The 21,126-nt window shown below is 68.7% G+C and overlaps 1 protein-coding gene across 5 annotated transcripts in view; it reads right to left on the reverse strand.

Moving 5' to 3' along the window:
* Positions 1–33: 33 nt before the first annotated feature.
* The window catches only part of NOTCH4 (notch receptor 4), a 29,901-nt gene continuing 8,808 nt past the window's right edge, over positions 34–21,126 (reverse strand). For 3 of the 5 annotated variants that reach the window (XM_044981925.1, XM_044981921.1, XM_044981926.1), the window contains 21 exons: positions 20,209–20,547; positions 19,276–19,398; positions 17,995–18,231; positions 17,295–17,450; positions 16,427–16,726; positions 15,739–15,937; positions 15,517–15,662; positions 14,410–14,562; positions 14,146–14,234; positions 13,645–13,798; positions 12,991–13,103; positions 12,389–12,813; positions 11,519–11,875; positions 10,835–10,998; positions 9,390–9,609; positions 9,230–9,290; positions 8,923–9,052; positions 2,279–2,532; positions 1,688–1,835; positions 1,297–1,394; positions 34–960 (listed from right to left, as the gene is read on the reverse strand). In XM_044981925.1, coding sequence (XP_044837860.1) covers positions 661–960; positions 1,297–1,394; positions 1,688–1,835; positions 2,279–2,532; positions 8,923–9,052; positions 9,230–9,290; positions 9,390–9,609; positions 10,835–10,998; positions 11,519–11,875; positions 12,389–12,813; positions 12,991–13,103; positions 13,645–13,798; positions 14,146–14,234; positions 14,410–14,562; positions 15,517–15,662; positions 15,739–15,937; positions 16,427–16,726; positions 17,295–17,450; positions 17,995–18,231; positions 19,276–19,398; positions 20,209–20,547 — 4,166 coding nt within the window. In that variant the 3' untranslated portion in view covers positions 34–660. The remainder of the gene's footprint in view (positions 961–1,296; positions 1,395–1,687; positions 1,836–2,278; positions 2,533–8,922; positions 9,053–9,229; positions 9,291–9,389; positions 9,610–10,834; positions 10,999–11,518; positions 11,876–12,388; positions 12,814–12,990; positions 13,104–13,644; positions 13,799–14,145; positions 14,235–14,409; positions 14,563–15,516; positions 15,663–15,738; positions 15,938–16,426; positions 16,727–17,294; positions 17,451–17,994; positions 18,232–19,275; positions 19,399–20,208; positions 20,548–21,126) is intronic. The other 2 variants (XM_044981923.1, XM_044981924.1) reach the window with 2 other exon arrangements.

Here is a 21,126-nt window from a genome sequence, read left to right on the forward strand (position 1 = left end):
ATATTTGTGAAAAAGTAAAAAACCGGCTGGGGCAACGGGGGGTGACGGCCTCTGCTTGGGGGGCGGGAGCCAGGACCCCTGGGTTCACTGCGGGGTCTGGACTGGGCAGCGTCTCCCTGTGCCTCAGTTTCCCCCTCTGCACCCCCAGACATTTTCTCCCAGCCAGAGGCAGAGGCATCGACTCCCTTTATTCTCCTGCGGCGCGGGGAGGGGGGAAAGGGGGGTATAAATATCTGGGCAGGGGGCAGGGGAGGGGTTGGTGCTGGGGGGGTCACCCCCCACCTGTCCCTCGGTGACGGGGGGGTTGCAAAGCCCCGCCTCTTCCTGCTCTGTGACATCATCGCAAGGCCCCGTGTGTGACATCATCAGCTCCTGGGTGTGTGACATCACTTCCTGCCTGTCGTGCTGTCCCATTGGGCGCTCTCACGCCCTGTCAATGATGTCAGAGCCCCTGAGGCTGCCAGTGTCCCGGGTGACATCGTTTCCTGTCCATCGGGTTGCACGTTATGACATCACCGTCTTCCGTGTGACATCACTTCCTGTCTCTGACATCATCCTCCGGCACTCACCTGCCTGCCTGGTGATGTCACAGGCCGGTACGGCCACACCCCTCCGCCGTCCAATCCGAGCCCCCTCCCCGGCAGCGCCCTGGGGGTGGAGTCACTGCACCGGGGCACCGTCCGATTGGCCGGGAGCCCAGGGCCGGCGCGGCGCGAGGCAGGGGGCGGGCGGCTCCGGCTCCTCCGGGAGGGGGCGGAGCCTGGGGGGGCGGCAGGGCGGGGGGCCCAGGCGGGGGTCGTCCAGCAGGCGGAGCAGGTCATGGTGGGCGCGGGCGAGGGCGGCGTCGCGGGGCAGGTGACCCAGCTCGTCCGGGAGCTGCCGGCTCGCCCGGTGCCGGAGCAGGAGCCGCGCCACGTCCGCACTGCCCTCCCGGGCCGCCAGGAACAGCGGGGTCTGTGCCTGCGGGCGGGGGGGGGTCAGGACGCTGGGGGGCACCCGGACGCCTGGGTTCTCTCCCAGCTCTAGGAGGGGAGTGGGGGCTGGTGGTTAGAGCAGGGGGGGCTGGGAGCCAGGACTCCTGGGTTCTCTCCCGGCTCTGGGAGGGGAGTGGGGGCTGGTGGTTAGAGCAGGGGGGGCTAGGAGCCAGGACTCCTGGGTTCTCTCCCGGCTCTGGGAGGGGAGTGGGGGCTGGTGGGTTAGAGCAGGGGGGGCTGGGAGCCAGGACTCCTGGGTTCTCCCCTGGCTGTGCTAATGGAGGACCCCCCACCCCGACCTCCCCCGTCCCGGCCCCATTACCCGGTTGTCCTGGGCATCCTTGCTGGCGCCGCTCCGGAGCAGGGCGAGGGCGGCCTGGGCGTTATTCACAGCCGCAGCCCAGTGCAGGGCCGTCTTCCCTGCCGGGCGAGGGCGGGGAGGGTGAGACAGCGGAGCCAGGACCCCCGGCCACCCATCCCCCCCCCCAGCACCTTCCCCCCGCAGCCCAGCGCCCCCTGCTGGCCTGTCCCCTCGCCCAGCCCAGCCCCCCCAGTGCCCCTGGCCAGCCCATATCCCCCTGCCCCGTGTCTGCAGCCCCCCGGCACCCTCCACCCGCAGCCCAGCGCCCCCTGCTGGCCCCATCCCCTCCCCCAGCCCAGCGCCCCCTGCTGGCCCCATCCCCTCGCCCAGCCCCCTGGCGCCCCCTGCTGACCCCACTTGTCGGCGGCGTTGACGGCCGCCCCGCCCCGCAGCAGCTCCTCCGTCCCGCTCTCCACCGCCAGGCGCGCAGCCCGGATCAGGGGGGTGGCGCCGTCACTCATGCGGGCGTCCAGGTCCGTCTGCCGGCAGCGAATCAGGAGCTGGGAGGGGGATGGGGTGTGGGACATTAGGGGCGGGGCCTCCAGCTCCATTCCCCGCCCCCTTGCCCCATGTGGTGTGGGGCATGGCTCTGTGGGGCAGCCATCTTGAGTTGCCCCCCATTCCCCAGCCAGGGCCCCCTGGGATCTGCCCCTTGCCTGGAATTTCACCCTTGATTTCTGCCCCGGGAATGGGGGGTGTACCGGAGTGGGGGGCTGCAGGTTCGGGACTGGGGGGGCCATCTGGAAGGGGAAGGTTAGGGGGTGGTGGCTGGATGCTGCAGCGGTCGGGGTGTGGTTTCCACCAGCCATCAGTAGGGCTCAGAGTGAACAGCCCAATGCAGGTGGTGGGGCAGAGTGACTGCAGGGCTAGACAGGGACTTGGGGGACTGCTCCCCCATTCCTGTCCCCCACCTCCCCGCACCCTCACCGCCCTCCCCCCACACCTGGCAGGCCCCCAGGGCGTCGGCCCCGATGGCACTGTGCAGGGGGCTGCGCCCCGCCCGGTCCCGTGCGTTGGGGTCGGCGCCGGCGTCCAGGAGGCTGCGGACGGCGCTGGCCCGGGCAAAGCGGGCGGCCAGGTGCAGGGCCGTCTCCCCCGTCGCGTCCGTCTGGGCGTCCAGCCGTGCCCCCTGGGCCAGCAGCTCCCCCACGGCGCCCCCCGCACACACCGCTGCCATCAGCGGCGTCACCCCATCTGCCGTGGGGCGGAGAGACAAGCATCAGTGCGGGGGTGGGACTTCCCCCTTTCCCTGTCTGCCCTGGGGTGGGGCTTCCTGTTTTCCCACTTCCTGTGGGTGGGACTTGCCTCTGTCACCCAATCCCTATAGGGCGGGACTTCCTCTTTTCCCCACCTGCCTTGGGGGGCTTCCTGTTTTCCCACTTCCTGTGGACAGCACTTCCCCCTCTCACCCAACCTCTAGCGTGGGACTTCCTCTTGCCATGGGGGGCGGGACTTCCCCTTCCATTGCAGGGCAGGACTCCCCCCTTTCACCATCTTCCTGCAGGGCAGGAGTTCCCACATCTAGTGGGCGGAACTTCCTCCTTTCCCCTGGCTCCTGTGGGTGGGACAAGACGGTTACTCACCGTAGTAACTGTTGTTCTTCGAGATGTGTTGCTCCAATCCATTCCAGTTAGGTGTGTGCGCCGCGCGTGCACGGCTCTTCGGAAGATTTTTACCCTAGCAACTCCGGCGGGCCGGCCGGCGCCCCCTGGAGTGGCGCCGCTATGGCGCTGTATATATACCCCAGCCGGCCTGTCCGCTCCTCAGTTCCTTCTTGCCGGCTACTCCGACAGTGGGGAAGGAGGGCGGGTCTGGAATGGATAGGAGCAACACATCTCGAAGAACAACAGTTACTACGGTGAGTAACCGTCTTTTCTTCTTCGAGTGATTGCTCCAATGCATTCCAGTTAGGTGATTCCCAACCCTTACGTAGGCAGTGGGGTCGGAGTTAGATGTTGCAGAACGCAACCGCTAAGCCAGAGGCTGCAACAGCTCTGGACTCCTGGACCAATGAGGCAAAGGTGTGGACCGAGGACCAGGTAGGTGTACAACACATCCCCCGAAAGGGAATGCGAGCCAGGAAGGCAGCTGAGAAGCGTGAGCCCTGGCGGAATGTGCAGCAAGGTGGCTCTATGGAACATGGGCCGAAACAGAAGAGGTGCAGATGCACAACGTCATTGAAGATGAAATCCTCTAGGAGGAGACAGGTATGCCCTTCGTCCGGTATGCCAGTACGATGAAGGTTTTGGGGGCGTTACGAGAGGGCTCAGTCCGCTAGATATAGATTGCGGACGCCCTGCAGATGTCGAAGGAGGGCAACCGTTGCTCTCCTTGCACAGAGAGTGGCTTCGGAAAGAAGACCGGAAGGAAGATATCCTGGTGGATATAAAAGGCCGACACCTCCTTAGGGAGGCAGGTTGGACGTGGTAATAACTGCCCTTGTCCTTGAGGAACACAGTATCCCTTGGGCCTATTGTGAGAGCCTGAAGCTCGGAGACTCGTCTGGCCGCAGGAAAGACTACAGGAAACTGCCTTGCAGGACAGTTATATCAATGAGCATGTTGACATTGGCTCGAATAGGGCAGTCATAAAACTGGGTAGAACCAGATTGAAGAGCCAGGTTTATGGCGGGGCCCCACTTGGGGGGGGGTGTATAAACGCTCCAAGCCCTGAGGAACCAGATGGAACGGAGCGGGATCTCGGCGGGAGAAACATTGCGCGTTTCGGAGCAGCATGAGAAACGCTTCCACTCGGCCAGATACTTTAACCGAATGGACGATTTTCTACCACCCCGGAGAATCCCGTAGAACCGAGGCCGAACCACGTAACTCGGATCGGTTTAGCCACGCAGGAGTCCTGCTGTGAGGTGCAGGGATTACAAGACCGGGTGGTGAAGGTTGTCGTGATTCCGCGTCATGGGATCTGTGCCAAGAGGGTTGCTACCGACAGGTGTAGCAACATGGTGTGCCAGTGCTGCCCAGGTTACACTGGAGCGAACCCGATCAGGGGCGCTCTGTCCCTGCGGAGTTTGAGCAGGACCTTGTGAACCAGCGGGGACAGTGGACAGCATACGGCAGATGGCTGATCCATGGCCTCAGGAAAATCCTCCAAGACCGAGCCTGGGGAGAGGCCTTGGAACGAGGAGAATTTCTCTCTCTCCTTCCGTTCTCGCGAAAGCGAGGAGGGCTATGCGGGGGAAGACCCACTTCTGGAAAACGGAATAGATAAAGACGGGAGGAAACCACCACTTGTGAGACAGGAAGGATCTGCTGAGACGATCCGCCAGCTGAATCGCCTGGTACACAAGGCAGACTGCTCTCAGCTCTCGGACATTGATGTGTAAGGCCAGCTCTTGCGCTGACCGAAGGCCGTGAGTGCGAAACTACACCAGGTGCGCACCCAGCCGAGAGATGGGCTGTCTGTCACGAGGGACCCCGAGGGGTGAATGAGACAGCATCCCCGGATACACCGGGGAGGACGCCGACTCCCGGTCGAGGGAGCCTAGGCTGCTTGGTGGAAACGAGACGACCACGAGTATGCCATCTCTGCCCGGGTGGCACCCCCAGGTGAGCCACGATTGAAGTGAACAGAGGCAAAGCCTGGTATGTTTAGTTGCAAACGTGTAGACAGCCGTGTGACTCAGGAAACCGAGGCTAGAGCGAGCCCAAGTTGGCGGGAAGGTCCGTAGACCTTGTACAATTGTTACCTTCGCCTGAAACCAAGGCTGAGGAAAGCAGGCTCTGGCGAGTCTGGAGTCCAGGACGGCCCCAATGAATTCCCTTCCCTATATGGGAATCAGAGTGGATTTTACTATTGATCATCAGGCCTAGACACAGGAAAAGGTTCGTGTCGATGCCCACATGACTGGTACTTTGGGCCCGGGGGTTCTTCGAATGAGCCACTCGTCTAGATACAGAGAACGTGTATGCGACGGTGGCGAAGAGAGGCGGCGACTACAGCCATGCACCTTGAATACCCCTGGGCTGTATAGAGGCCAACCGGGAGGGCCATATACTGGGAATAACGATGGTAGGCCCCAAACCGAGGGTACCTTCTGTGTGGAAGAGAAATGGCAACGTGAAAAACACGCGCCCTTCATATCGAGGGCGGCGTACCAGTCTCCGGGATCCCAGGATGGGATGACGGTCGCCCTGGGTACCATGCGGAACTCATCTGCATCGTGACTTGTTGAGTTCCTGCAGGCCTAGGATAGGTCTGAGACCTCCCTTCGCTTAGGGGAATAGGTTTCGCCCTTAGGTACCTCCTGTATAGCTCCGATGAGGAGGAGCGTCCGCACCTCTTGCCAGAGGAATCGCTCGTGAGAGGGGTCCTTAGGAGGGGCGAGGATGGGTAGGCTTTTGCCCCATTGGTGGTCAGAAGGACCCTAATTCTGGCTCCTTTGGGGTGCGGATTGATGGCCACGACCGTGTAAGCCACGCCCGCTGGCCATGTCCTGACCTTGTCAAGCCGCAGGGTAAGAGCGGAGGTTGGGGACGGAAGCGTCGGCGCTGAATTACCGGCGTGTGCATGCCGAGAGAGAGAGAGCAAAGTGACCCTGCTGCCCTTTAGGTTCTGCAGCCTAGGGCCAGTGTTGTCAGAGAACAGGCCTGTGCCACTGAAGGGCAAGATCTGTATAGCGTGCCGCAGCTGCGAGGGAAGGCTCGATAACTGGAGTCCTGAAACGCGCCGCGTGGCAACACCCGAGGCCAGAGTCATGGCAGCGGAGTCAGCTGCGTCCAACGAGACCTGGAGGGAAGCTCTCTCCAGCTCCGTCCTTTGCTGCAGGAGGGCATCGAACTCTTGATGGGAGTTCTGAAGAACCGACTCTGTAAATTTGCCCACCGCCACCCACAGTAGCGGATAAGCAGGGCTTGCTGGTTCGCTACACGAAGTTGCAGGGCCCCCTCCGGGTACATCTCATGGTCCAGTAAGACCACACGCCCAGCCTCTTTGGATTTAGGGGCTGGTTGCGTTTCGATTAGAGGAGGGCCGGAGGGGTTTGTTCCTGCCCCCGCCTCATCTGGGGAGGAGGAAGAAGAAAGGCCAGGGACAAGCGGGTCCTGTGTGGGCTCGAGCTCCTGGACGACCTCCTGATCCGGTGGGATCTGGGAGCCCGGTGCCGAACCGGGGGTTGCTCTGTACCGGTCGGATGGGGACGACTAATTGTCACCTCTGGCCCCTAGAGCTCGGAGGGAATGGAGCGAGATGGGATCATCGGTACGCCTCTGGCGTGGTAGTACACCCACGGCGTCCAGAATGACCACTGATAGGTCTCCTGGAAGACCCTGGAGGGCACATCGGAAAACAGAGTGCTACGCATATGAAGTGTCCGCACGGGACGACACTGATGCGTGGCTGGATGGCCCTGGAGGAGCTGAAAGCTCTTGGTAGAGTCTCTGTCTGTAACTGACGTCGCTCGATGTGGCACCGGGGATCGGTACCGGTAGACAGACCGGTACCGAGAACGGGACCTGCCACCGAAGCTGTGCCGGGCGGTCGACCGAGGGTGCGAGGCTCGATGATCAGGAGTGGCTACGAGCGTCCCGGTGCCTGGGGCTTGATCGGAGCTGAGTGTCCCGGACCGGCGAATGGGATGCTGACCGGTGCCGCGAGCACTACTGGTACCAACAGGGAGAACGGCGCCGAGACCTAGATCGGTGACGGGACCGAGAACATCTGCAGAACCGCGACTCTGAACGGTGCCGCTGTGCGGTGCCGAGGTAGGGTGGTCTGATCAAGGCAGGCTTGCCCATCGACTATGTAACCCCCACCGGCAGTGCCGGGGGTTGAGGCAGCGTAGATGCTGTCGTTGCAATCAGCCCCCTCGCCGTGGACACTGTCTCCGGCGTGGAGGGAATAGTGAGCTCGACCATAGCTGGCACCCCGGATGCAGCTTCATAGTGAGCTTGACCACGGTCCATACCGGGGAGTGTTCCAGCACCGGACTCGACGGCTTTTGCCTGGCCGGAGTTAATGGTGCGGGCATTGTCGGTGCCGCGGTAGACATCGGTGCCGGGCGATCCGACGGAGCATAGCGCTCGGCTGTGGAGCAGGCGGCTCGGACGCAGCTTCAGGGCGAGCTCGACCACGGTCCGTACCGGGGAGCTTTCCGGCACCGGACTTGACGGCTCTTGCCTGGCCGGAGTTAATGGTGCGGACATTGACGGTGCCGCGGCAGACATCGGTGCCGGGCGATCCCCCTGAACATAGCGCTCGGCTGCGGAGCAGGCGGCTCGGACGCAGCTTCCTAGCGAGCTCGACCACGGTCCGTACCGGGGAGCTTACCAGCACCGGACTCGACGGCTCTTGTCTGGCCGGAGCTAACGGTGTGGATACTGTCGGTGCCGTGGCAGACATCAGTGCCGGGCGATCTGACAGAGCATAGCGCTCGGCTGCGGAGCAGGCGGCTTGGACGCAGCTTCAGAACGAGCTCGACCACGGTCCGTACCGGGGAGCTTTCCAGCACCGGACTCGATGGCTCTTGCCTGGCCGGAGTGAAAGGTGCGGATATTGTCGGTGCCGCGGCAGACATCGGTGCCGGGCGATCCGACTGAGCATAGCGCTCGGCTGCGGAGCAGGCGGCTCGGACGCAGCTTCCGGGCGAGCTCGACCACGGTGCGTACCGGGGAGCTTTCCAGCACCGGACTCGACGGCTCTTGCCTGGCCGGAGTAACTCTTCATCCTCCAGGAGAGAGGTCCATGCCGAGGGTACGTCGGAGTCAGCGACGGTGGTGCCAGGAGGCTTTGGCGGCACCGGCGGTCTGGTGCCGAGGGAGCGCGCCGGGAAAACTAACTAGCGCTCGGCGCCGAGAGCGGAGGAGCAAGAGCTGCCTCCCTCAGGAGCTGTTTAAAACGAAAGCCCCGCTCCCCTTTGTTCACTGATTAAGGGCCTCACAAATGCGGCACTTATCTGGGAGGTAAGATCCCTCGAGGCACTTAGGAGAAGATCTCTTGTCGGCAGCAGCTTGTGGCCGGCCGAGCAGTAGAAAACCCTGTGGACCGGGCATCGGACCCGGCCCCGGGTGAGGGGAAGGGGATAAACCCCGACCCCTGTAAAATAAATACACTATTCTATTCTACAAACAAACAGAGTTAACTACAACTAGAAACAGAACGAGAGAAAACTACGAGTAGCTCGGGAAGTGGAGGTCAGCTGAGCTGTGCTCCACTGTTCCAACGGCCGTCACGGGCGGGAAGAAGGAACTGAGGAGCGGACGGGCCGGCTGGGGTATATATCCTGCGCCATAGCGGCGCCACTCCAGGGGGCGCCAGCCGGCCCGCCGGAGTTGCTAGGGTAAAAAAGTTCCGAAGAGCCGTGCACGCGCGGCGCGCACACCTAACTGGAATGGATAGGAGCAATCACTCGAAGAAGAACTCCTGTGTTCCCACTTCCTGGGGGCAGGACAACACCCTATCATCTAACCCCTGTGGGGTGGGACGTCCCACTTCCTGGGGGCAGGACAACACCCTATCATCTAACCCCTGTGGGGTGGGACGTCCCACTTCCCGTGGGCGGGGTTTCCAGGCTGTACTGGCTCTGTGTATGGTTGGGGATACAGGGAGGGGGGACCCCGCCCTGCCCCTCACCTGGCCCCCTGGCGTCGAGGTCCCGCCCCTCGGGGTCCTCCTCCTGGGGCGGGGTCAGCATGATGCATTGTGGGCTCAGGTGCTTGGGTGTCCAGTGCCGGCAGTCCTGCTCCGAGGGGGGGGCGTCAGCCTGGCAGGAGGGGGATGGGGATTAACAGACCCCCAAGTGTTATCGCCTCCCCACCACCCCTGGCTTTGGGGTCCCAGCCCCTCCCTCTGGGCGATGCCCCCCAACCTCTCAATGTGAAGGGTCGGGTCCCCGCCTGGCCCCCCGGGGTCCCCAGCCCAGCCGGGGTCACCCCAATACCTCGATTTGCTGAGGGCTCGGCTGCCCGTCGTCCTCGAACTCGGGCTCCAGCTTCAGAGGCCTGGGGGCGGGGGGAAGTGGGGTGAGTGTCCCAGCCTGGCACCCCGGGGGGGCGCCGTGGGGAGCAGGGCGGGGCCGTGGGGGTCGCTGTGTCACTCACTTCAGGCCAATGGCGTCCTCCCCGACGGGGTCCCGGCGGCGCCGGGCGTTGGGGTCCCGGGGGCGGGCGAACCCCGCGGGGAGCCAGAGCCCCCCCTGTTTCCTCGCCCCCCGGCGGCGCAGCCGGAGCCCGAGCACCCCCCCCAGGGCCAGCGCCAGCCCCCCCGCCAGCAGGCTGCCGAGCAGGGGCCAGGGCAGCCGGGGGGCGGAGGCCTGGGGGTCTGCGGGGGAGAGGCAGGTGGTGAAACTGGGGGGACAGGCTGACCCCCAATAATGGATCTGCCCCCACACCCCTCTTGGGACACCTTCCCAAGCTGGCCCCGCTGCCCCGACCCCTCCCTGCCCCCCCGGCCTGTCCCCCTGCCAGTATCCCGCCCCGATCCCCCCAGGCCTCCGCCCCCCACATCACCTGCCCTCCCACTGCCCCAACCCCTCCCTGACCCCCGCCTGCCCCCCTGCCAGTATCCCGCCCCGATCCCCCCAGGCCTCCGCCCCCCACATCACCTGCCCCCCCACTGCCCCGACCCCTCCCCAATCGCCCCAGGCCTCCGCCCCCCACATCACCTGCCCCCACTGCCCCGACCCCTCCCTGACCCCCCCGGCCTGCCCCCCTGCCAGTATCCCGCCCCGATCCCCCCAGGCCTCCGCCCCCCACATCACCTGCCCCCCCACTGCCCCGACCCCTCCCTGACCCCCGGCCTGACCCCCTGCCAGTATCCCTCCCCGATCCCCCCAGGCCTCCGCCCCCCACATCACCTGCCCCCACTGCCCCGACCCCTCGCTGACCCCCCCGGCCTCCGCCCCCCACATCACCTGCCCCCACTGCCCCGACCCCTCCCTGACCCCCGGCCTTCCCCCTGCCAGTATCCCGCCCCGATCCCCCCCGGCCTCCGCCCCCCAGATCACCTGCCCCCACTGCCCCGACCCCTCCCTGACCCCCCCGGCCTCCGCCCCCCACATCACCTGCCCCCACTGCCCCGACCGCTCCCTGACCCCCGGCCTGCCCCCGTGCCAGTATCCCTCCCCAATCCCCCCAGGCCTCCACCCCCCACATCACCTGCCCCCACTGCCCCGACCCCTCCCTGACCCCCCCGGCCTGCCCCCCTGCCAGTATCCCGCCCCGATCCCCCCAGGCCTCCGCCCCCCACATCACCTGCCCCCCACTGCCCCGACCCCTCCCCAATCCCCCCAGGCCTCCGCCCCCCACATCACCTGCCCCCACTGCCCCGACCCCTCCCTGACCCCCCCAGCCTGCCCCCCTGCCAGTATCCCGCCCCGATCCCCCCAGGCCTCCGCCCCCCACATCACCCGCCCCCCCACTGCCCCGACCCCTCCCAGACCCCCCCGCCTGCCCCGCTGCCAGTATCCCGCCCCGATCCCCCCAGGCCTCCGCCCCCCACATCACCTGCCCCCCCACTGCCCTGACCCCTCCCCAGCCCCCCTTACCGCTGCTGGCCTCTTCGACCCACACGGCCGCCAGGGGGTGGGGGGTCAGCGCCCCCAGAGCGTTGGAGGCGGCCAGAGCCCCCAGGAAGCGCCGGGCGCTCTCAGGGGTTGTCAGGCAGCGCCCGGCGCAGCGGGACCCATCCACCACCAGGAACACGACGGACCTGGGGGGTGATGTGGGGTCAGGCTGGGTACAGGGGGGACCCTCCCCACAGGGAGCTCCTGGGGGGCAGCTGGAAAGGGAGGTTTTTTGGGGGCAGGGTCCCCACATGGGGCTGTCTCTCCCTATGGGGGTGGGGTCCATTTTGGGGCAGGGTGTTGATTGGGGGGGGATCAGGGTGGGGGGGATTTGGGGGGTCTCACCTGATGGTCTCCCTCTCCCCAGCGGGTCCCTGGGGTTGCTTGGGGGTTCAGGGGGTGGGGAGATTGGGGGGTGGGAGAATGGAGGATTTGGGGGTTCAGGGGTGTGGATATTGGGGTGTGGGAATGGGGGATTTAGGAGTCAGGGTTTGTGGAGGTTGGGGTGTGGGAATGGGAGATTTAGGAGTCAGGGTTTGTGGAGGTTGGGGTGTGGGAATGGGGGATTTGGGGGTTCAGGGGGTGTGGGAATGGGGGGAATGGGGGATTTGGGGGTCAGGGTTTGTGCAGATTGGGGGATTTGGGGGGTCAGGGGGTCTCACTCACCCGGTGGGGTCCATCTCCCCCTCCTGGCCGGCTGCGGTGGGTGCAGGGTGGGGGGACCCCAGGGGGGGCCACCCGCCGGTGCGGTTCCCCCCGCCTGGCCCCTCGCGCCCCGTGTAGGGGTGGAGCCTGGGCCGGCCCTGGGGGTCGTGCCGGGGGCTCAGCCCCACACGCAGGGCCAGCGCCAGGGCGTAGAGCAGGCCAGGCAGGGCTGGGGGGGGCAGGGCGGCCGCCAGCCCCAGGGTCCCGCCCCCCCCCGGGGCACAGTCCCCCCCGTCCCAGCCGCACTCGGGGGACAGGCAGCCCCGGTCGCAGTGTCCGTTGGCAAAGTGGTCGTGGCAGTAGTGGGCGTAGGCCGGGCTGGGGGCAGAGACACGGGTTGGGGGTACCCGGGAGAGCCCCCCAGACCCACCCCCCACAGCCCCCCCGGACCCCGCAACTTCTCCCCCAATCCACCTCCACAGAGCCCCCCCGGACCCACCCCCCACAGCCCCCCCGGACCCCGCAACTTCTCCCCCAATCCACCTCCACAGAGGCCCCCCGGACCCACCCCCCACAGCCCCCCCGGACCCCGCAACTTCTCCCCCAATCCACCTCCACAGAGGCCCCCCGGACCCACCCCCCACAGCCCCCCCGGACTCCGCAACTTCTCCCCCAATCCACCTCCACAGAGCCCCCCCGGACCCACCCCCCACAGGCCCCAGTTACACCTGGAGACACCCCCCGAACCCCCAATCCCTCTCAGCCCCCAATGTTCCCCCATCCCGCAGCCCCCCCAGATCCACCCACTCCCCAGCCCCCCGATGAGCCCCCCCATCCACCCCCCCCCAGCGAGTCCCCGCCCCGGCCCGGCGCCCCCCGGAGGCCCCTCACCTGCAGGGGGCCGGGGGCCGGCAGTCGTACCCGTCGTAGAGACAGGCCTCGCTGTCGCACTGGGGGTGGCAGCGCCCGTCGCGGAAGCCCGGCTGGCACGGCTCCGGGCAGCCCGCCCAGGGGTCCAGCACCCCCAGCGAGCAGTCGCCCCCGTCCCAGGCGCTGGAGGGGGAGCTGCAGGCCGGGTGGCAGACGCCGTCCCCAGCCAGCTCCCCGCAGGGCCCCCCCGCCCCAGGCTGGGGGCATGCCGAGCCGCCGGGGGGGCAGGGAGCCGGGGGGCGGGGCTGGAGGCAGCCGGGGCCCCCGTAGCCCCCCGGGCAGAGGCAGCGGGGACCAGCCGGGTGCTGGACACACACCCCGTCGTGGTGGCAGAAGTGGGATCCGCAGGGGGGCAGCTGGACGTCGCAGGTGGCACCGCTGTAACCCTGGGGGGTGCGGAAAGAGGTGGGGGTCAGATGGATCCTGAGGAAAGGGACCCAGGCATCCGGCCGGGGAGGGGGAGCGGGGAAAGGACCCAGGAGTCCGGCGAGGGAGGGGCAAAGGGACCCAGGCATGGGGGAAGGGGGAGCGGGGAAAGGACCCAGGCGTCCGGGGGAGCTCACCGGAGGGCAGCGGCAGGTGAAGTCGGAGGGGGTGCTGCCCGTCACTGCACAGGTCCCCCCATTGGCACATGGGTTTGATTGGCAGCTGTCAATCACTGACTCACACTGGGCCCCTGGTGGGGGGGCACAGGAGCGTTAGAACAGGTCGTCCCCGGAGCCCCCCCACCCCCAGCAGCTCTATCCGGCCCTCGCCCCCCCCCTTACCGTGAGGGCCGGGGGGGGCCGGGGGGCGCGGGGGGGCAGGTGCCCCCGTTCTGGCAGGGCCCCCCCGGGCCCCGGCTCTGAGCCGTTCACCCCGTGCTGCCTGGCCAGGCGCTGCAGTGGGGAGAGGTCAGGGGTCAGCCCAGGCAGGGTCCCCCCCCAGCGCAGGGCCGAGGGACCCCGGCGTCCGGGCAGGGACCCCGGCGTCCGGGGAGCTCCCCTGGCAGACGTGGCCCCGTGTTCACAGGGGTCCGGGTGGCCCCGATCGGCCTCCTCGCGGCAGGAGGGGCCCCCCCGGCCTGGGGGGCAGGAGCAGCGCGGGGTCCCCCCCCCGTTCCCGCCCAGCTGCTCCAGCCGCACCCCTGGGGGCAGAGCAGGCCATGAGCCCCGGCTCGAGCCGCCCCCCACATCCCCCCAGAGCCCCCCTTCCCCCCCCTCCGGCCCCCCCGGCACCTCGTCTCCGGGCGGCCGCCTGGCAGGGGCTCTGCGGCTCCTGGCATAGGGCCCCCCCCCAGGCTGGGGGGCAGCGGCAGCGGGGTGGGGAGGGGCCACCCAGCTGGCAGCGCCCCCCGTTCTGGCATGGGGGGCAGCGGGGGGGCAGCGGCGTCTGGGGGAGAGAAAGACTGTCAGGGAGAACCCCCAGCCCCCCCGTGGGGAGACACTGTACCCCCTCCCCCGCCCCTCCCCCCATCCCTGCCCCCCCGTGGGGAGACACTGTACCCCCTCCCCCGCCCCTCCCCCCGTGGGGAGACACTGTACCCCCTCCCCTGCCCCCCCGTGGGGAGACACTGTACCCCCTCCCCTGCCCCCCCCCCCGTGGGGAGACACTGTACCCCCTCCCCCGCCCCTCCCCCCATCCCTGCCCCCCCGTGGGGAGACACTGTACCCCCTCCCCTGCCTCCCCCATCCCTGCACCCGTCCCCCATCCCTGCACCCCTCCCCCGCGCCCCTCACCTGGCAGTTCTCCCCACTGAACCCCGGGGGGCAGAGGCAGGCGAAGGCTCCGGCCCCATCCAGGCAGGACCCACCGTTCCTGCAGGGATCTGGGGAAGAGACGCGGTCAGCACCAGCCCCCCCCCCCGGTGCTCCCCAGCCCGGCCCCCCCGGTACCGGGCTCCCTTTCCCCCCAGCCCTGAGCCCCCCCAGCCCCCCCTCATGCCCCCGAGCCCTGAGCCCCCCGCGCCCCCTTGGCCCCACCCCCCGGTACCCCCCACTCACTGGGGACGCACTGGTCCAGGTCGCTCTCACAACGCTCCCCGCTGAACCCCGGGGGGCACAGGCAGAGGTACCCCACGGGGCTGTTCTGGCAGGTGCCCCCGTTCCGACACGGCCCCCCCCGGCACCCGTCCAGCTCCTCCGCGCACCTCACACCTGGGGGCAGAGACAGTGGGGAGATCCCAGGGCTGGATGGCAGGGGCTGCGGGTCGGGAGTGAGGGGCACCGGCAGGGCCAGGGGCTGCGGGTCAGGAGTGGGGGGCACCGGCGGAGCTGGGGGCTGCGGTTCGGGAGTGAGGGGCACCGGCAGAGCTGGGGGGCTGTGGGTCAGGAGTGAGGGGCACTGGCAGAGCCAGGGGGGCTGCGGGTCGGGAGTGGGGGGCACCGGCGGAGCCAGGGGCTGTGGGTCAGGAGTGGGGGGCACCGGCAGAGCCGGGGGCTGCGGGTCGGGAGTGGGGGGTACCGGCGGAGCCGGGGGGGCTTTGGGTCGGGAGTGAGGGGCACCGGCAGAGCCGGGGGGGCTGCGGGTCGGGAGTGGGGGGCACCGGCAGAGCCGGGGGGGCTGCGGGTCGGGAGTGAGGGGCACTGGCAGAGCCAGGGGGGCTGCGGGTCGGGAGTGGGGGGCACCGGCGGAGCTGGGGGCTGCGGGTCGGGAGTGGGGGGCACCGGCGGAGCTGGGGGCTGCGGTTCGGGAGTGAGGGGCACCAGCGGAGCCGGGGGGGCTGCGGGTCGGGAGTGAGGGGCACCGGCGGAGCTGGGGGCTGCGGGTTGGGAATGGGGGGCACCGGCAGAGCCGGGGGGGCTGTGGGTCGGGAGTGAGGGGCACCGGCAGAGCCGGGGGGGCTGCAGGTCGGGAGTGGGGGGCACCGGCAGAGCCGGGGGGGCTGCGGGTCGGGAGTGGGGGGCACCGGCGGAGCCAGGGGCTGTGGGTCAGGAGTGAGGGGCACCGGCAGAGCCGGGGGGGCTGCGGGTCGGGAGTGAGGGGCACCGGCGGAGCCGGGGGCTGCGGGTCGGGAGTGGGGGGCACCGGCAGAGCCGGGGGGCTGCGGGTCAGGAGTGAGGGGCACTGGCAGAGCCGGGGGGCTGCAGGTCGGGAATGGGGGTCGTTACCTGTGAACCCCTGGGGGCAGGTGCAGGTGTAGCCGTGGGGCCGGGGCTGGCAGGTCGCCCCCTGGGGGCAGGGCCCCGAATCGCAGGGGTCGATCTCGGCCGAGCAGTCCTGGCCCGTCCAGCCGGGGGCGCAGACGCACAGAGCCCTGTGTGGGGCAGGGGGGCAGGGTCAGTGTGAGGCTCCGCCCCCTCCCGCCCCCCGCCCGCCCCGGCCCCCCTTACCCCTGCGGGTGGGTCTGGCAGGTGCCCTGGGCGCAGGGCCGCCGGCTGCAGGCGTCGCTCCAGGGGGCACAGTCGGGGCCCGAGAAGCCGGGGGGGCAGAGGCAGGAGAAGCCGCCCGCGACCTCCAGGCAGGTGCCCCCCCGGCAGGGGTCGCTGGCGCAGGCTCCCGCCTCCTCCAGGCAGCGCGGCCCCTCGAACCCTGCGGCGACAGGGGTGGGGTCAGGGGGCTCCGACCCAGCCCCCCAGCCCCTCCCCCATGTCCCCCAGGGGAGTCCCCCAAAACGCCCCCCCGCCACTGTCCCCTGGGTCCCTGTCCCCCAAATCTACACTCCCCCTGCCCCACTTCTAATATCCCCCAACAGAGACAGATTCCCCCAAATCTCGGTCCATGCCCAGCCCCCTGGCCCCCAAACCCTGGTCAATATCCAGCCCCCCCATGACAGGCCCCAGCCCCCCAAATCCCGGTCCATGCCCAGCCCCCCCATGACAGCCCCCAGCCCCCAAACCCTGGTCAATATCCAGCCCCCCATGACAGTCCTGAGCCCCCCAAATCCCGGTCCATGCCCAGCCCCCCATGACAGGCCCCAGCCCCCCAAATCCCGGTCCATGCCCAGCCCCCCATGACAGGCCCCAGCCCCCCAAATCCCGGTCCATGCCCAACCCCCGCTGGGCCCCGGGGGCATCTCACCGGGGGGGCAGTGGCAGCGGAAGGCCCCCGCCCCGGCCTGGCAGCGCCCCCCGTTCCCGCAGGGGTGACTGGCGCAGGCGTCCGCCTCCCGCTCGCACGTGGGCCCCTGGAAGCCGGGGGGGCAGAGGCACTGGAAGCGGCCCAGCAGGTCCAGGCAGGGCGCCCCCCGCAGGCAGGGCTGGCTCAGGCACTCGTTCACGTCGGCCTCGCAGCGGGACCCCGTGTAGCCGGCCGGGCAGCGGCACCGGAAGGAGCCCACGGCGTTCTCACAGCGCCCCCCGTGCTCGCACGGCTCCGCGCCTGGGGGAGGGGGGTCAGCGGGCTGGTGTGGGGCCGACACGGCAGTGACACGCGATGAACACGCCTGGACAAGGGGGGCCAGGCACCAACATGCAATGCACATGCCTGGACTCAGGGGCCATGTGCAGACACAGGATGAACATGCCTGGACATGGGGGGCACGCACTGACATGCGATGAACACGCCTGGAAACGGGGGGCCATGCACCGACACATGACAAACACACCTGGACACGGGGGGGGGGGAATGCACTGACATGCGATGAACACACAATGTACACATGTAGACAACAAATAGAGACACACATGGAAAATATGCCCAGACATGTAATGCACACACAAACCGTCATGTGATTCAAATGAAGAGACGCACAAACAACACACACGTGCACGTTCATGCAGCCACACAGGATGGTACATAAACGTGCAAAGCACACGCACAGACACACGGGAACAGGCAGAGATTTCATTCACAACGTGCCGTTCCCGTGACACGTGGGCAGAGACACACAGCTCATCGTGCCCTGCCTGGAGCCCGCGGCCTATGCCCGGCCCCGGCCCCCACTCACCCAGCTGGCACTCGTCCAGGTCCTGGTGGCAGGTGGGCCCGGTGGAGCCCGGCTGGCACATGCAGACGGCCGAGCCCGTCAGGGGGTTGGTGTCGCACGAGGCCTCCGCGTGGCAGGGGCTGCTCAGGCAGGCGTCGCTCACGTGGCACAGGAGCCCTGGGGGCGTCGGACAGGGTGAGAGACACCCCCACCCAGAGCCAGCCGCACCCAGATCGGGGCCAGCGCCCCCCACAGGGGCCAGGCCCCTGCCCCATTCCCTGCTGCCCCCCATAGCCAGCCAGTCCCCGCCCTGGGGCCAGGGGGAGCCAGCGCCCCCTAGAGGGCCAGGCCCCTGCCCCACTCCTCGCCCCCCTGAGCCAGCCAGTCCCTGCCATGGGGCCGGGGGGAGCCGGCGCCCCCCAGAGGGGCCAGGCCCCTGCCCCACTCCCCACCCCCCGGAGCCAGCCAGTCCGCGCCCTGGGGCCAGGGGGAACCAGCGCCCCCTAGAGGGCCAGGCCCCTGCCCCACTCCCCGCCCCCCTGAGCCAGCCAGTCCCCGCCCTGGGGCCGGGGGGAGCCGGCGCCCCCCAGAGGGGCCAGGCCCCTGCCCCACTCCTCGCCCCCCTGAGCCAGCCAGTCCCCGCCCTGGGGCCGGGGGGAGCCGGCGCCCCCCAGAGGGCCAGGCCCCTGCCCCGCTCCCCGCCCCGCAGGCCGGGCCCCACCTGTGCGCCCCGGGGGGCACTGGCACAGGAAGGTGCCCACGCGGTCCAGGCAGGTGGCGCCGGGGAAGCAGGTGGCCGAGACGCAGTCGTCCACGTTGTGGGTGCAGCTGGCGCCCGACCAGCCGTTGACGCAGACGCAGCGGAAGCCCCCGGGCAGGTTGTGGCAGGTGCCGCCGTGGTGGCAAGGGGGGGGGCCCGGTGCCAGGCACTCGTCCTCGTCCCCCGAGCAGTCCCAGCCTGCGGGGAGCACGTCAGGACGCCGGGGTTCCCGCCCAGCCCCACCGGGGGAGTGGGGGCTGGTGGGTTAGAGCAGGGGGGGCTGGGAGCCAGGACTCCTGGGTTCTCTCCCGGCTCTGGGAGGGGAGTGGGGGCTGGTGGGTTAGAGCAGGGGGGGCTGGGAGCCAGGACTCCTGGGTTCTCTCCCCGGCTCTGGGAGGGGAGTGGGGGCTGGTGGGTTAGAGCAGGGGGGGCTGGGAGCCAGGACTCCTGGGTTCTCTCCCGGCTCTGGGAGGGGAGTGGGGGCTGGTGGGTTAGAGCAGGGGGGGGCTGGGAGCCAGGCCACGGGGGTTCTTTCCCGGCTCTGGGAGGGGAGTGGGGGCTGGTGGGTTAGAGCAGGGGGGGCTGGGAGCCAGGACTCCTGGGTTCTCTCCTCGGCTCTGGGAGGGGAGTGGGGGTTGGTGGGTTAGAGCAGGGGGGCTGGGAGCCAGGACGCCTGGGTTCTCTCCCCTGCTCTGGGAGAGGAGTGGGGGCTGGTGGGTTAGAGCAGGGGGGGCTGGGAGCCAGGACTCCTGGGTTCTCTCCCCTGCTCTGGGAGAGGAGTGGGGGGTGGTGGGTTAGAGCAGGGGGGCTGGGAGCCAGGACGCCTGGGTTCTCTCCCCTGCTCTGGGAGAGGAGTGGGGGCTGGTGGGTTAGAGCAGGGGGGCTGGGAGCCAGGACGCCTGGGTTCTCTCCCCTGCTCTGGGAGAGGAGTGGTGGCTGGTGGGTTAGAGCAGGGGGGGCTGGGAGCCAGGACTCCTGGGTTCTCTCCCCGGCTCTGAGAGGGGAGTGGGGGCTGGTGGATTAGAGCGGGGGGGGCTGGGAGCCAGGACTCCTGGGTTCTCTCCCGGCTCTGGGAGGGGAGTGGGGGCTGGTGGGTTAGAGCAGGGGGGGCTGGGAGCCAGGACTCCTGGGTTCTCTCCCCAGCTCTGGGAGGGGAGGGTAGTGGGGGCTGGTGGGTTAGAGCAGGGGGGCTGAGAGCCAGGACGCCTGGGTCCTGTTCCCAGTAGGGGGCCCCCTACTCACCCGTCCAGCCTGGGGGGCAGAGGCAGGAGTACGTCCCCAGCCCGTCCTGGCAGGCCCCCCCGTTCCGGCACTGGTGCCCCACGCAGTCATCGGGGTTCACCTCACACAGCTGCCCCGTGAACCCTGCGGGGGGACAGAAAGAGATGCCCCCGGCGGGGGAGAGAGAATTCAGCCACAGTCTCCCTCCTCCATTGTGGGCGGCCATCTTGGGAGCCATGGTTACCCAGGGTGGAGTGGCTGGGGAGGTCGGCCATCTTGGAGACCGGCCTCCAGGGGTGCCTGCTGACCCCCCCATTCCCAGTCACCCCCAGGAACGGGTCTGGTTCTAATTAGCTCCGCCCCATAACGGCCACGCTGGCCATAACCGCTGGCGGGAGGAACCAAGAACATGGCAGCCATATTGGATTGGGTCCGTCACGGGGAACATGCCTCGACGCGGCGGCCATATTGGATTGGTTCTGTCTAGGGGCACCTCGACGCGGTGGCCATATTGGATTGGCCCTGTCCGGGGGATGAGGAACCAATGGGGTGGCCATATTGGATTGGTCTGTCTAGGGGAAGGCGCCGCGATGGGGCGGCCATATTGGATTGGTCTGTCTAGGGGAAGGCGTCTCGACGCGGTGGCCATATTGGATTGGTCTGTCTAGGGGAAGGCGCCGCGATGGGGCGGCCATATTGGATTGGTCTGTCTAGGGGAAGGCGCCGCGATGGGGCGGCCATATTGGATTGGTCTGTCTAGGGGAAGGCGCCTCGACGCGGTGGCCATATTGGATTGGTTCTGTCCAGGGCATGAGGGATCGATGGGGCGGCCACACTGGGACGGGCCAGGGCCTGGCGGCCATATTGGGCACCAGCGGACGATACGTCACCTCGTCGGCCATATTGACCGTGGGCCCCACGTGCCACGCCCCCCCCCCGCGGCGCAGCCCCCACCTGGCGGGCACTGGCAGCCGTGGTAGCCGCCGGCCAGGGGGCGGCAGGTCCCGCCGTGCAGACACAGCCCGGCGGAGCAGGGCCCGGCGCGGTGCTGGCACTGGGGGCCGGAGAAGCCGGGGGGGCAGAGGCAGCGGAAGGAGCCCAGGCTGTTGAGGCAGGTGCCCCCGTTGGCGCAGGGCCCGGGGTCCCGGTAGCATTCGTTGACATCGTGCTGGCAGGTGTGGCCGTCGAAGCCGGGCCGGCACTGGCACACGATGTGCGGGTAGGTGAGCAGGCAGGTGCCCCCGTTGGCGCAGGGGTTGGTGGGGCAGAAATCCATCAGCTGGCAGTTCTTCCCTGGACGGGACCCCGCGTCAGAGCCGGGAGAGAACCCAGGAGTCCGGGCTCCCCCACCCTGCTCTAACCCACCAGCCCCCACTCCCCTCCCAGAGCCGGGAGAGAACCCAGGAGTCCGGGCTCCCGCCACCCCCCTCTAACCCACCAGACCCCACTCCCCTCCCAGAGCTGGGAGAGAACCCAGGAGTCCGGGCTTCCCCCCCCTGCTCTAACCCACCAGCCCCCACTCCCCTCCCAGAGCCGGGAGAGAACCCAGGAGTCCTGGCTCCTGCCCCCTCCCCCCCAAGCACCAGCCCCCACTCCTCTCCCTGGGCTGGGGAGAGAACCCAGGAGTCCGGGCTCCCCCCCTCCGCTCTAACCCACCAGCCCCCACTCCCCTCCCAGAGCTGGGAGAGAACCCAGGAGTCCTGGCTCCTTCCCCCCCCAACCACCAGCCCCCACTCCCCTCCCAGGGCCGGGGAGAGAACCCAGGAGTCCGGGCTCCTGCCCCCCCCAACCACCAGCCCCCACTCCCCTCCCAGGGCTGGGAAGAGAACCCAGGAGTCCTGGCTCCCAGCCCCCCCTGCTCTAACCCATCAG

The sequence above is a fragment of the Mauremys mutica genome, chromosome 12 (genome assembly GCF_020497125.1).
Source record: "Mauremys mutica isolate MM-2020 ecotype Southern chromosome 12, ASM2049712v1, whole genome shotgun sequence".
Classification (NCBI taxonomy): Eukaryota; Metazoa; Chordata; order Testudines; family Geoemydidae; genus Mauremys; species Mauremys mutica.